The sequence below is a fragment of the Scyliorhinus canicula genome, chromosome 18, assembly GCF_902713615.1.
Source record: "Scyliorhinus canicula chromosome 18, sScyCan1.1, whole genome shotgun sequence".
NCBI classification, from domain to species: domain Eukaryota; kingdom Metazoa; phylum Chordata; class Chondrichthyes; order Carcharhiniformes; family Scyliorhinidae; genus Scyliorhinus; species Scyliorhinus canicula.
In genome coordinates, this window is record NC_052163.1 from 111,777,431 (window position 1) to 111,793,662 (window position 16,232).

Below are 16,232 nucleotides of genomic sequence, written 5' to 3' on the forward strand. Positions count from 1 at the left end.
TTCTCGCATCATTTTTGCAAATCTTCTTTGCGCATTCTCTAACACCTCAATATCCTTTTTGTAATGTGGAGACCAGAACAGTGTTTTGGGATGTCTCACTTGTTTGAATTCATGTTGTCACTTTAAAAACTATAGAGTACGCAGGCATCAGTTGCAACACGTGTAGAATCAGGCCGTTAACAAGCTCAAATTACATGATGCACGCTCTGAAATGGCCACTCAGTTCCAGGGCAATCGGGGCTGAACAACAAATGCTGGCCTTGCCATTGGATTACAACAAAGCTTCTAATCCATGGAATAATCATTATAGATCCCTTTTATACCCTCTCCATGGCATTGACATCCTTTCTAAAGTAAGGTATGCAAAATGTGACACACGTACTTTAATCAATTATTTGCAACGGTTCATTGATTAGAGTATTTGTGTTACATTTTGCATACCTTACTTTTATACTCTATGCTATTTATTAAATTACAGTCTGACTTTTTATCAATTTGTTAATCTTTTTAAAATGAATGTATCTGAGTAACAAGTCTCACTATTCTTTTTAAAGTCATATAGGGACGTCATGGTGGCTTTGCACTGCTGCCTTACGGCGCTGTGTACCTGGGTTTGATCCCGGCCCCAGGTCACTGTCCGTGCAGAGTTTGCATATTTTTCCCGGGTCTGCGTGGGTCTCACGGCCATAACCCAAAGATGTACAGGGTAGGTGGATTTGCCACGCTAAATTACCCCTTAATGGAAAAATCAAAAAAAAATGCAAGCCACATAATTTCATGCACTTCTTTCTCTCAAAATCTATTGGTTCATATTCCGTAAAATTAAACTTAATCTGACACCAGCTAAATCTAGTCTCTCTTTCTCTTGAAGTTGCCTACATACTGGCAGCACGGTAGCATTGTGGATAGCACAATCGCTTCACAGCTCCAAGGTCCCAGGTTCGATTCCGGCTTGGGTCACTGTCTGTGTGGAGTCTGCACATCCTCCCCGTGTGTGCGTGGGTTTCCTCCGGGTGCTCCGGTTTCCTCCCACAGTCCAAAGATGTGCAGGTTAGGTGGATTGGCCATGATAAATTGCCCTTAGTGTCCAAAATTGCCCTTAGTGGTGGGTAGGGTTACTGGGTTATGGTGATAGGGTGGAGGTGTTAACCTTGGGTAGGGTGCTCTTTCCAGGAGCCGGTGCAGACTCGACGGGCCGAATGGCCTCCTTCTACACTGTAAATTCTATAATACAATTTGTTCATTGTTAAATTATTTTTAGTATTGACTGCAATTTTTTATATTGTGCAGTTAAATAATAAACTTAGAGTACCCAATTATTTTTTTCCAATTAAGGGGCAATTTAGCATGGCCAATCTACCTAACCTGCACATCTTTGCTTTGTGGGGTGAAACCCATGCAGACAAGGGGAGAATGTGCTATATTGTGCGTTTTTACCCATTTTAATACTTAGTAACACTGACTTGACCCCTTAGGAACACTGCTGTTGAAGTCCCTCTAGTCTAAAAACATTAATTAATCACTGCTCTCTCTTTTCTGAATTTTAATCAACTTCCTATCCATGTTATAACTCTTCCTTTGATACGTGTGCCTTAGTTTTATTTACAAGCCTTGTTTTGCTTCTCAAATATCTTATGCATAGAATCTACTGAACTTTGCTTATCATCATACTACTTCACCACTCTTGCAGTTCAACAGGATTTAACCATACAGTACAAAAGTAAAAGGGAGAACACGACATCCAGTGATCCCTGGATCTTTCTTTTCCCCAAATAGCCTGTCAGAATTCATATTCTGGACTTGTATGAAAAGTGCCAGTGAGCTTCCAGGACTGGTGGAACTGTAACCCCAGCATGACTGCCAGGTTGACCACAATAGAAGCTTGCTTGTTCAGCCCTGGTGATCTCGTCCATGCCTGTATGTGGCTGCCTAATCTGTAGTGGGCAGTTTATTTTGAGAAGCGGTTATATTACTGCAATGCCTTTTACATCAGAGAGCAATGGACTGTGTGTATCTTAAAGCACACCCTTAGTTTAATTTAATATTAATCATTGTAAGAAATGTTACAGATAATGTTTAATAAGGCTTTAAGTCAGCGATTCATCAGAGTGAGTGTGCAATCTGCTTTGAAAACTGGAATTCCAAACACAAGTCCACACAATTTCTTACCGTGCCAAACTATTCCCTCTCTGTTCACTGCCATCGGAAAATTGTGTTAACCAGACACCAGCCATCTTTATTCATAAGATATTCATGGGGCTGTTTAGCACAGGGCTAAATTGCTGGCTTTGAAAGCAGACCAAGGCACGTTTCAATTCCCATACCAGCCTCCCCGAACAGGCGCTGGAATGTGGCGACTAGGGGCTTTTCACAGTAACTTCATTGAAGCTTACTTGTGACAATAAGCGATTTTCGTTTCATTGGGGGCTGGTTTAGCACAGTGGTCTAAATAGCTGGCTTGCAATGCAGAACAATGCCAGCTGCACAGGTTCAATTCCCTTACTGGCCTCCCCCAACAGGCGCCGGAATGTGGCGACTGGGGCTTTTCACAGTAACGTCTTTGAAGCCTACTTGTGACAATAAGCGATTATTATTATTTTGAAAGGAAAATATGGGGTAAGTGTTGAGAAATTGGGTGTTTACGGGAGGTTGTGGAGGAAAAGATACGAGGGATGGAACCAATTCCGTCACCTCAGTCCATTCGCGTAAACAGTGACCTGGACATTCCACTTGGATGGGATTCTTTAAGGGAAGGAAAATGACCAGATTTCTGATTCTGAGCAAGGCGGTAATGTAGCTCGTTGGAATCTGCATCATATTTTTCCCACTGGGGCAGTAATGTAAATCATATGTTTTGAAGAACAACAATGCTTATGGGGTATGAGAGCTGAGCTATAAAGCTGCCCGATCAGTTGATAGCCCCATAAGTGCAGATGCCACCAACATGCAGATTTTGGCATTGAAAGATGATTGCAGTATGATCTGTAATGTATAGGCAGGAGCTAAAAATATTTTCCTCTTGGGAGGGGGAAGGGAATCGGCTGTCATGCTGTATTTTCTTTTCCAAAAATGATTGAATATTTTTGCAGTCTGAGTTGAGAATTCACATGCTGCTGTTTTTGTGTACTCACACTTTGGCAAAAACTCAGGAGCAAATTGAGAACTGGAATTCCAAACGCAAGTCCGCACATTTTCTTACCTTGACAAACTATTCCCTCTCTGTTCATTGCCATCAGAAAATTGTGTTTGCCAGACACCTGCCATCTTTATTCATTATGTAATAGATGCACAAGGCCTGATACTGTCAGGAGGCTCCTCATGACACTCCATTGATAACTCGGCTTTTATTCCAATATGTAGAATCCACTCAAGGATTTTAAAGGTGATACATAAAGCCTTAACTAACCTTAGCAAAAGTGAGTCTTCCCGGTGAACCTGCAAGTGGAAGGGGCAGAACTGGAGGGAGTGCCATTTAAACAGGCCTGACACAAATTCCCCAACCTGGGGATCCAAATGCCTAGACCCATGCCTAGACACGTATCCACCAATGGAATCTGACCTGGTGGAGGAAATTAAAAAGGTCTTTCAGAGATGGGGCACACTCCCACTGTCCTTGGCAGGAAGAGTCCAGATGAGCGTACTGCCCAGGTTCCTCTTCCTGTTCAGATCTATACCGATCTACATCCCCAAGGCCGCCTTCAACTCATTAGAAAAACTGATCATGGTGTTCGTGGGGTGGGGGAGACCCTAGGATCCCCAAAAAAAGGTCCTGTAGAGAACGAGAACCATGGGGGGCCGAGCCCTCCCAAACCTGCAATATTACCACTGGGCAGCAATGCAGAAAGGGTAACGGGGTGGATAAAGGAGCCAGAAGCAGTGGTGCGAATGGAGGAGGGCTCCTGCATGCGGACCTCCCGCCGGCCCCTGACCACGGCTGCGCTCCCAGCCCCATCGAGCAAACACTCAACCAGCCCAGTGGTGATAGCCACACTCCGGTCGTGGAACCAACTATGACAGCACTTCGGATTAACCAAAATGTCCGTTAAAACCCCCATCTGCAACAACCACAGCCAGCCAACTTCAAAAGGTGGAGACAGGATTGTGGGGAGGGGGAGGGAGGGGGGGGGGGGATCATCTAAAATACATGCAGCTCAAAAACTTCTTGCGTAGGGAAACAAAATGTACACTCGACCACTGAAACAATCTTTTAGAGGACTTACTGGACACGGCCATCTTAGGGAGGGGGAACTGTGACGAACTGTATGGGGGACTACTAGGAAAGGCACGCACACCACTTGACGAGATAAGGGAAGAGTGGGAGGAAGACAAAGACCTAGGGTCTGAAATAGGGTGGGGACTCTGAAACGAAGCACTACACAGGGACAACTTCACCTCCACACATGCAAGGATAAGCTTAATGCAGCTGAAAGTGGTACACCGAGCCCACTTAACCAGAACCCGAATGAGCAGGTTCTTCCTGGAAGTGGAGGACAAAATGCGAACGGTGCCAAGGAGGCCCGGCCAGCCACGCTCACATGTTCTGAACAGCCGTCTTCATGGCGATGTCCAACTTGATGGGGCTGAGGGTGGAGCCATGCCCTAAAGTGGCAGTCTTTGGTTATCAGAACAGCCAGATCTCGTCATGGGACGACCGACGTCCATGCCTTTGCCTTCCTAATCCTGCTCAGTGGTGATCAGCACCACCCAAAGCTACATCTGGTTGCCGACCTATCAGAATTTCTCCAAATGGAGAAAATTAAATTCACCAACCATGAGTTGGAAGAGGGCTTCCACAAAGCATGGGAGCCATTCACCCAGTTGTTCCAAGACCTGTTTGTAGCCAACAGCCATTAGGCCAGAGGAAGGGAGAGGGAAGCCACGGCATAACAACAAACACGGGGTGGGGGGGGAATAAAGAGGCATGGAGCCCAACCATGCCCAGCTAGTAACAAAATACAAGTCATCGCCAACCCAAGAACTGATCAGGGAAGAGGGAATGCCAGACAAACGGGCACCGAGGTATGTATATTTTTGTTTTCGATATGTGTTAACGGTAACTTTTGTTCTGTATATGAAAAATCCTTAATAAAAACATTTTAAAAAAATAAAGCCTCTTAACTTTGTCAAAGTGTTTTACAAATAGCAGTTAAAGTGAATGACTGGTTAACCAGTTTCTGGCGATGTTGGTTGGTCTAGACACAAAAATACTCTACTCTCATCTGGACATTACCATGGAATCTTTCGTAGGTAGTTATTTAATGTCTCATCCATTGGAGAGCAGCTTGCAATGCAGCACACATCCCTGCAAGAAGTGTTAGTCTACAAGCTCATCACGGAGTGAGGCTTGAACTCGGAACCTTCTGGTTCAGAACTGGGAATGCTCAAATTGGTGTTCTGTGTTTGCCAAGACACAGAAGGGTGTGACTTTCTTTTTGACATTGGGAATTAGCCTTAACAGATTTGTGATGTTAGTTAATCAATTCCTTCATTCTGGCAAGTGCTGTTCTTTTTTTTAAAATTTAGAATACCCAATTCGTTTTTTCCAATTAAGGGACAATTTAGCATGGCCAATCCACCTAACCTGCACATCTTTGGGTTGTGGGGGCGAGACCCACGCAAACACGGGGAGAATGTGCAAACTCCACACAGACAGTGATCCAAACCGGGATCGAACCTGGGACCTCGGCGCCGTGAGGCTGCAATACTAACCACTGGGCCACCGTGCTGCCCTCAAGTGCTGTTCTTTCTCACAGCTTGATAACCTGTGTCCGTTTCAAATGTACAAGAGCCCACAATATGGGTACAGCTAATTGGTTAGTTCTGTCACTATCATGTCCACCATGATGACTATTTGATCAACTACCAAAGTAGTATGAACACCACATGGAACAGACTCTGGATTGGGGGTCTCAATGAGTTTAAAGAACAAAAATTCCCCACAAAGTTATGCTGCATAATTTTGGAGAGAGCAGAAGCTACCAAGTGTTGAGAAATTTTGTAGCCTTCAAGATCAATGAGTGATGATCGAATAATCAGTCTTTCTCAGTTGTATCTGATCAATATTAAGATAATTTGTATGGCATGTGGAGTTGTGTGGTCTGGCTTTGCCTCTAGCCCTTGACAAAATTACTCCATTCATGGGATGCACGATGTTGACTGTATAGGGAGAGACTATGATTCTTCTTCTCCAGTAACTGGGTATTATGCTAAGTTACTGCAAAGGCCCTATTAAAGGAGAGCTATTTATTGCAGTTTTAATTGATTTCCTCCGTCCCTGTGGGGATTGTTAGGTCTCAATTTGCCAACTGCCCATACTGTGTTCCAGAAGAAATGGCTACAGTTCTGTTACTGTATGTTGAGCCAATTGGTACCACAACCCTGTATCCTCCTTTCCAGGTTTCTTTCAAGGCTCCAGTCCCCACTGGTAATATACGTCCTTTTATCTCATTTCAAAATGTGTCCAAAAGGGCTCCAATTCCATTCTCTGAAATCTCACCCAATAAGTGCTTGTTTTCGGCCCACATATTGATCTGTGTTGTGGAACAATCCCATAGCAGTCCTTAACATCTCACCTAAGAGGTCCTGTGCTAGCTCCTACTTTGTGACCGCTAAGTGATGCCATTCTCATCTACTGTACCAGCCTCTTCGCAATCAGTGCGGGACAGCTGATCCAGGGATCCTTGCTCAGCACTGTTGGCACCAATTATAGTGCCAGTCACTATCACCTAACCAAAGACTAACACACCGTACGGTTGGCATCAGACATTGCTCTTCCTGGTCCCCATGGGATGGGCATCTTCTGGGTAAACCCACAAGGGCTTTCATGTTTTTTTTACAGGCCACATTACGTGATGACTGTGTCCCCAGAAGTGAAGGTTTCTTTCCTGTATCTACTTTTCCTATTTAGGACTCCCTCTAATCAAGTGACTTTGTTCATTCTCTGGCAGCTTTGGCAGTGTGCAGCTAGACTGTCTCGGGGGCATACAGGATAAAATCACTGTGTGCGCGACTGACGATTCCTACAAAATGACCAGGGAGCGCATGACTCAAGCAGAGGAGGAAACCCGAAGTCGAGGAGCGATAGTTATTAAACCCGGAGGCCGATACAGAGGTATGAAAATCCTGGACATGTTGGCAGCGATCTATTCAAATGTTCTAATGCTGACTTTAGTTTTATGACTCACAATTCTTTATTGTAATCTTCCCATCATACTTCACAAGGGCAAAGCGTGTGAGCACTTGAGTCAGTATACTGTTGCAGTTTTATTGCAGGTGATGACAACATAACCTGATTTTGCGTGTTCTGCCTCTCATTAAGCTGGCGACTGTAGGGAAAGCAAAACTTAGGTAGCACTTCTCCAAATTTAAGTTTGTACATTGTAAAGAAAATTTAAGGAAGAGCTTTGTGTTTAACCCTTTACTCATCCCTGAGTGTTTAATGGGTAGAGTGCAACGAGCTGTATTCTGTATCTAACCTGTGCAGCACTTGTCCTGAAGGTTTGGTGCTGACACAGGATTATTGAAATGGAAAATGTATATTTTCAGCATTAATATCATTCACCTTAATAAGCACAATTTCTTTTTTTTAAACTGATTTTTATTCTAATTCATTCAGTCACTGATAGTTAATGTTTAAATGCCAGATTTACTTTTGTGGACGAGCTGTACAAAATCTTTAAATGATTGGTGAATTCCTGTGCTGGTTTTATCATGTTCAAGTCTGCACTCCCAATACGGATTCATATTTATCCCTCCACCACACTAATACAAATGATTTTCAATTAGTGAAACAGATCTTGACAACATTTCAATCATTGTTAACAACCTGGACTTTCCAGATATCTATTATAACAGATAACCAACAAACTGTGTGATGTCATGATCTGGAGTCAAAATCACAGAATCGTTTTGGCGCAGAAGGAGGCCATTTGGCCCATTGTATCTGCACTGACCCTCCAAACTAGGAACATGACTTAATGCCAATCCCCTGCCTTTTCCCCATACTCCTGCACATTGTTTATATTCAAATGATCATCAAATGCTCTCTTGAATGTCTGAATCAAACCTACCTCCATCACACTTCCAGGTCGTGCATTCCATACCTGAATCACTCGCTATATGAAAAGGTTTCTTTCTCACATCACATTTGCTTCTTTTGAAAATCACTTTAAATCTATGCCCTCTCTTTTTTTATTTTAATAAACAATTTTATTGAGGTAGTTTTTGGCTTTGTAAACAGTTACAGACATCAACAGAAAGAAACAGGGCAGCACGGTAGCATTGTGGATAGCACAATCGCTTCACAGCTCCAGGGTCCCAGGTTCGATTCCGGCTTGGGTCACTCTCTGTGTGGAGTCTGCACATCCTCCCCGTGTGTGCGTGGGTTTCTTCCGGGTGCTCCGGTTTCCTCCCACAGTCCAAAGATGTGCAGTTTAGGTGGAGTGGCCATGATAAATTGCCCTTAGTGCCCAGAATTGCCCTTCGTGTTGGGTCATGGGGATAGGGTGGAGATATTGAGCTTGGGTAGGATGCTCTTTACAAGAGCCGGTGCAGACTCGATGGCCCCCCCCCCCCAAACCCCCTGCTGACGCTCACTCTCCCGCAAAGAAGTCAATAAATGGTTGCCACGTCCGGGCAAAGTCCTGTACAGATCCCCTCAAGGTGAACTTAATTTTTTCCATACCCAGGAAACTCGACATGTCCACAAGCCACAACTTAGTCTTCGGGGGCTTTGAGTCCCTCCACGCCAATAGTATTCGTCGCCGGGCTATCAGGGAAGCAAAGGCCAAAACATCGGCCTCTTTCTCCCCTGGACTCCCGGGTCTTCCGAAACCCCAAAAATTGCCACTCCTGGACCCATCACCACCCTTGTTTTTAGCACCCGGGACATGACGTCCACAAATCCCTCCCAGTACCCCCTCAGCTTAGAGCATGCCCAAAACATGTGAACGTGGTTTGCTGGTCCTCCCGCGCACCTAGCGCATTTGTCCTCTGTCCCAAAGAATTTGCTCATCCGAGCCACCGTCATATGGGCCCGGTGAACGACCTTAAATTGAATCAGCCTGAGCCTGGCACATGTCGCGGTCGAATTTACCCTACTCAGGGCCTCTACCCACAGCCCATCCTCCATTTCCCCGCCTAGCTCCTCCTCCCATTTAAGTTTCAGTTCCGCCGTCTGGGACCCTTCCTCCCTCATGAGCACCTTATAAATACCCGAGACTCTACCCTCCCCTTCTTCCCCCCTAGAGACTATTCTGTCTATGATCCCCATTGGCGGGAGGCGTGGGAAAGATGGGACCTGTCTACGAACAAAGGCCCGCAACTGTAGGTACCTAAAATCATTTCCCCTTACCAGCCCAAATTTCTCCTCCAAGCTCCTCAAACTCGCAAAGCTCCCTTCCAGGAACATATCGCCCACCCCCGCCCGCCGCCATACTCTAAACCCCCCATCCATACTCCCGGGGGCAAACCGATGGTTGTCGCAGATTGCCGCCCAAACCGACGCCCCCGTCTCCCCTACATGCCTCCTCCACTGGCCCCATATCCGCAGGGTCGCCACCACTACCGGGCTGGTAGAGTACTTGGCCGGCGGCAGCGGTAGAGGAGCCGTGACCAGGGCTTCCAAGCTGGAGCCCCTGCACGAAGCCGCCTCCACCCGCTCCCAGATAGACCCCGTACCCACCATCCACTTCCTTATCATAGCGATGTTGGCCGCCCAGTAATAATTAATCAGACTCGACAAAGCCAGCCCCTCCCTCGCTGCAGTTCCTCTCCAACATCGCCTTCTTCACCTGCGGGGATTTTCCCGCCCAGACAAAGCTCATGATCATCCTGTTAACTCTTTTGAAGAAGGACTGTGGAACAAAGATCGGGATGCACTGAAAAACAACCAGAAATCTAGGGAGGATTGTCATCTTTACATTCTGCACCCTCCCTGCCAGCAACAGCGGGAGTGCATCCCATCTCTGAAACTCTCCCTTCATTTGCTCCACCACCCTGGCCAAATTTAACTTGCGCAGCCTGCCCCAGTCTCATGCCACCTGGATTCCCAAATGCCAGAAATTTTCCTCAACCAGCCTAAACGGTAGCCCTCTCAATCTGTTCTTTTGGCCCCTTGCCTGTACCACAAACATTTCACTCTTGGCCGTATTTAATTTGTATCCTGAAAACTGGCCGAACTTCCTCAACATTCCCAGTATACTTCCCATCCCGGCCACTGGGTCCGACACGTACAGGAGCAGGTCGTCTGCGTAAAGAGAGACCCTATGTTCTACCCCGCCCCTCACCATCCCCTTCCATCCCTCTGCGGCTCTCAGCGCAATCGCCAGCGGCTCTATGGCCAGCGCAAACAACAGCGGGGAGAGCGGGCAGCCCTGTCTGGTCCCTCGGTACAACCTAAAGTACTCCGACACTTCTCTGTTAGTCCTGACACTGGCCCTCGGTGCCTGACATAATAATTTGATCCAATCCCTCCCCGAACCCAAACCGTCCGAGCACCTCCCATAGATAGTCCCACTCCACCCGGTCAAAGGCCGTCTCGGCGTCCATCGCCACCACTACCTCCACCTCCCTGCCCGCCGGGGGCATCATTATCACATTAAGTAATCTTCTCAGGTTGGCCGCCAGCTGCCTACCTTTCACGATCCCAGTTTGGTCCCCCCCAATCACCTCCGGTATGCAGTCCTCCATTCTAACTGCCAGTACCTTTGCCAGGAGCTTGGCGTCAACATTAATCAGGGAGATTGGCCTGTAGGACCCGCACGCCTCCGGGTCTTTACCCCGCTTCAATATCAGTGATATAGTGGCTTGTGACATTGTCGGCGGCAGGGTACCTCTGTCCCTTGTCTCATTGAAAACCCTCGCCAAGACCGGGCCCACCAGCTCAGAAAACTTCCTATAGAATTCTACTAGGTATCCATCCGGCCCTGGGGCTTTCCCCGACTGCATGGCCTTTAGGCCCCGCCCTTTCATTTTTGATCCTTTTACGAGTGAGAGCAGTTTCCCCCTATCTACACTGTCCAGGCCCCTCATGATTTTGAACACCTCTATCAAATCTCTTAGCCGCCTTCTCTCCAAGGAGAACAGTCCCAAACCCTCCAATCTATCTGAAGTTTCTCATCCCTGGAACCATTCTTATAAACCTCTTCTGTACCCTCTCCAATGCATTCATGTCTTTCCTATAGTGTGGTTCCTAGAGCTATACACAATATTCCAGCTGAGGTTTAACTAGCTTCTTGTATAAGTTCAGGATAACCTCCTTGCTCTCGTGCTCTATGCCTCTATTAATAAAGCCCAGGATACTATATGCTTATTAACTGCTCTTTCCACCTGTCCTGCCACCTTCACTGGTCTTTGCACATCCAGATCCCTCTCTGCTCCTGGAACCCATTTTGAACCCTTATTTTATGTTGTCTCTCCATGTTCTTCCAAAATGCATCACCTCACACCTCTTTGCATTGAACTTCATATTCCACCTGTCTGTCCTTTTGAAATTCTACACTGTCCTCTTCGCAGTCTACAATATTTCCAAATTTTGTGTCATCCACTATGCTAATTGTGCTATTGGCACCTTCAAATCAGTAAATGGTTGTCTTTGTTAAAGGGGAAAGCTATCACTGTCTGTGAAAATGAGTATGATAGACGTGGAGAGCTAGCTCCTCCTTGTGGTGAAGAGGGATGTGCAGGAGGGGCTGCTGTGTGCCCAGTAGTGGGAGGGTTGTGCCTTGTCTCTCCTATATAACACATCTGATTTTGGTAGGCCAAACCCCGTGGTCTTTCTTGCCCCGTTCATATTCCCACCGTTGTAAGATGTTGGGCAGAGCTGGGAGAGCCTTGCAGCAATTCCCAAGGATTGTCAGAGTGTTAATCTTTACTGCTGGCTCACGGTGCTTTAATATTTCCCCTTGCGCACAAGGTAGGCTACATATGTATGGCATGAAAACACTTTGAGCAAAGTGGAAATTTGGAGTTTCCTTTTAAAGTTGGAAACTTCTCAGCAACAACTTTAACAATAGAGATTAATTTTTTTCATTGCTTCTATTGATTTCTCTTAAAGTTCATAAACTGAAAGAATCGGTGACCTCATTGGACCATTAAGCTTTTGAACCTGAGTGTGTTAAGTATCTGAATTAATATCATATGCAGACATTAGATAAACATTGCTAATGACCATTTCTCTTGATAGAACTCCTGCACTAATGGAATCCAAATAAATCAGCAACCGTGTTTCTAGTGTGTTTGTTTCCAAACTGCTCCCATGTAGCTAGCAGGTGGCCTTCTGAGTGGTTCGCTAGCAGGAAAGAGAATACGCATAAATGGGTTATTTTTGGATTGGCAACATTTAGCGAGTTTATATTATGTCAATGATTTGAATGAAGGGACCGAATATATGAGACAAGGATAGGTAGAGAGTATGCAAAGGGATATAGATAGATTAAGTGAAGGGTAAAAATGTGACAGATAATAATAATAATCACTTATTGTCACAAGTAGGCTTCAATGAAGTTACTGTGAAAAGCCCCTAGTCGCCACATTCCGGCGCCTGTTCGGGGAGGCTGGTACGGGAGTGTCGTGGGGAAATGTGAACTTGTCCTCTTTGGCAGGAAGAATAGAAAAGCAGAATATTATTTGAATGGAGAGAGGTTGCAGAACTCGGGTACAGAGAGATCTGGGTGTCCTGGTATATGAATCAGGAAACATTAGCGTGCAGGTACAGCAAGTGATTCGGAAGGCAAATGAAATGTTGGCGTTTATTGCAAGGGGAATGGAATGTAAAAATATGGTTGTTTTGCTAAAATTCTACAGGGTGTTGGTGAGACTACATCTAGAGTTCTCTGTGCAGTTTTGGTCTCCTTATTTAAGAAGCTGTTTCGAGAAGGTTCAGTTGACTGATATCTGGGATGGGGGAATTACCTTATGAGGAAAGGTTGGACAGACTGGGACTGTATCCATTGGAGTTCAGAAGATCCTGAGGGGCTTGACAAGGTAGATGCTGAAAGGAAGTTTCCTCTTTTGGGAGAGACCAGAATTAGGGAACACAATTTAAAAATAAGGAGCCTCCCATTTAAGACGAGGATGAGAAGAAACTGTCGTGAATCTTTAGAGCTTCTTTCCCCAGGGGACGGTGGAGGCTGGGCTATTGGGGGCAGGTGGAATGTGGATTTGAGACCACAATCAGATCAGCCATGATCTCATTGAATGGTGGAGCAGGCTCAAGGGGCTGAATGGCCTACTCCTGCTCCTAATTCATATGTCCTAATGAGAGACTTATTTGACTGCTTCTGCCATATTGTTGCAGGACTGGAGACATTTGCCGGTCTGACCAGGTAAGGACAGCAGGTTTCCTTCCCCAAGAGATATTGAATAAACAGTGTTTCATCTCTGCAATCTGACAGCTTCAAGATCACTTATACTGATTTCAGCTTTCTAATTTCATATCTTTTAAACGGAATTCAACTGATCAAACTGCCATGATGATATTTGGAATCAATTTCTCTGACTTATTAGTCCAACTCATTCTGGATTACTATCCTAGTGACAATCATACACTGCCACATGCTAGCTGAAGCTTGAGCCTCATGTTTATTGTTGTGTTTGGATCCTCCATCGTCATAGAACATAGAACAGTACAGCATAGAACAGGCCCTTTGGCCCTCGATGTTGTGCCGAGCCTTGTCCGAAACCAAGATCAACATGTCCCTGCTTATATGTCCCTCCTCCACTCCTACTGTTCTCTGAGATCTCTTTGCTGCTTCAATTCTGTCTTCTTGTGTAACTCCGATTCTCTCTCTCTCTCTCTCTTCTCCTCCTCCTCCCCCCCCCCCCCCCCCTCAGCTTATTGTATCCGGGCCTTCAGCTGCTTGAGCCCTCAGCTATGAAATTCCCTCCCTGAAGTCTTTGCCTTGCTACCTCTCCCATGTCACCTTTAAGTCACTCCTCATTACCTACCTCTTTGATATTAAGGTCTGCTCTTTTGACTTGTCAGTATTTTAATCTAATTACTTTTCAATAAAGCACCTTGGGACCTCTGACTACATTATGAGCTCTTTATAAATAGAAATTGTTGTTGATTAGTATAAAAGCATAGCAATGCTAAGTAAATGGTGATCCATATCTCTCAATTCACCTCATCTGCATTTGTTATAAAATCTCCATATAGAAACTTTTTTTTTTAAATTTAGAGTACCAATTAATTTTTTCCAATTGAGGAGCAATTTAGCATGGCCCATCCGCCTACCCTGCACATCTTTGGGTTGTGGGGATGAAACCCATGCAAACACGGGGAGAATGTGCAAACTCCACATGGACAGTGACCCAGAGCCGGAATCAAACCTTGGACCTCGGTGCCGTGAGGCATCAGGGCTAACCCACTGCGCCACCGTGCTGCCCTCCATATAGAAACATGACATCAAATATCAGTTTCCAAAAGTGGAATCCACCCAGACAATGCATTCATTTTACCTTTTGGGAAAGCTGCGTTAAAACTGGAGGTTGTGTCCACCTCACTGGTTGGTCAGTGCACTGTCCAGTTTGGAGTAGAGCTATACAGTCTCAGAATCTCAGGTTTGATCCCCTGTCTGCTGTGTTAGTTGATCTCCAGTAGGGCAACAGGTGGGGATCTGCAATTATTCACAGTGCCCAAGAATAAGGGGAGGAATAATTAGTCAGGCTTCCTGCTCTAGGATTATTTCCAGTAAGCTTCACTGTAAAATGGGTGTGATGGTCAATGGCGGGTGGCCTTGGCTATGAGAAAGTCACAGTTTATTCTGCCAAAACCTAGCGAAGAGCCAAATCCCACTGCGAGTCAGGGAGACTGATTGCTGTTTCAGTGTATACACTCTAAGGGTGCACTTGTTTCAGCGCAGCTGGCAGAGACCCACACAAGCTTGTAGGGGGTGTTGTACAGTGTCTGGGAGTGACAGGTTCTGATCTGCTTTGTTTTTGTGATTTGACTTCTTTCAAACTCCTTGTGTCGCAGCCTTTTAACGCCTTCCCACTTGTGTGACTCGATGTGTAAATGGATCTAACTGTTTACAATAACAGATCAAAATGTTCTCTTGCTGTTAATGAATTGGCTCAATATTGAGTGACATTTGGAGGATGAGCTGTGACAGTCTGTTACACACAACAGAGGAGATCCACATCTCATTACAGTTTACACTGATGTTAAACACTTCTGTTGCTAAAAGTAAATGCCAAGACACCACACAGGACCATCAATGATGACCCCATCCACTTGATTTGGGTGTCCAAGCTTTTTTATTCTCGAGCTGCATAGATAGTTTTAACAGCAGCCACTCCCATTTATATGGCACCGTCAACATTTGGAAGCATCCCAAGGCATTTCACAGGGTTGATATTAAACCAAATTTGTCGCTGAGCTACGCAAGGAAATTTTAGGATAGGTGACCAAAAGCTTTGTTAAAAATGTTGGCTTTGAGTGCCCTAAAGGAGGAGAGAGGTAGCGTGGTGGAGAGATTTAGGGAGGGAATTCTGGAGCTTAAGATGTTGGCAGCTGAAGGCTTGGCCACCAATGGAGGAGCAATTAAAATTGGCAATGCTCAAGAGGCCATAATTGGAGAAGTGTAGAGATCTTGGAGGGCTGCAGAGGTGGGGGAGGTGACCAATATTGGGTCACGGCAATAGAAGAATTTGAACACAAGGATGGAAGTATTGAAATCAGTGCATTGCCAGACTATGAGCCAGTATGGGTCATTGAACACAAGGGGCACAACGCAAATTGGACTTGGTGTGAGTTCGCAGAGTTTTGTACGAACTGAGGTTCACACGGTGGGGAACGATGCAGGAGGGCATTGGAATATTTGAGTCCGGAGCTAACAAAGGCATTGCTGGATGTGTTTCTGCTGGAGAGGAGCTGAAACAGGGATGGACAGTTACTCTCAGTGGGCCCCATGTTAACTTTAAATCAAGTTGTTTCAGAAAAATCTAGGGGGGATAATGGAAAACGTGCCAGCAATGATTTATCCACTGTTAGACAGTCCTGCAAGAGATTCTGTGACCTTCACCGAGTTTCCAATCACTAGTTTTGTGAAAACTGAGCAATTTGTTCCAATTTTCCTACGGCAAAATGCTAGAGAGCATTGTGGTCCTTGATGTGTGCTGGATGAACTTAACTGAGGCACACATTCCATTTTTATTCAAGCTTGTGATGAAACTGGTTTACATAGTGCATTCCAACCACCTGTGGTACTTCCGAACTAGGTGCACAGGGT

At 45.5% G+C, this 16,232-nt stretch overlaps 1 protein-coding gene across 1 annotated transcript in view; it reads left to right on the top strand.

The window, feature by feature from the left end:
• Window positions 1–16,232, top strand: part of ell (elongation factor RNA polymerase II) — a 172,709-nt gene that overhangs the window by 107,045 nt on the left and 49,432 nt on the right. Inside the window, exon 4 of the mRNA XM_038776846.1 lies at window positions 6,948–7,111. Coding sequence (XP_038632774.1) covers window positions 6,948–7,111 — 164 coding nt within the window. The remainder of the gene's footprint in view (window positions 1–6,947; window positions 7,112–16,232) is intronic.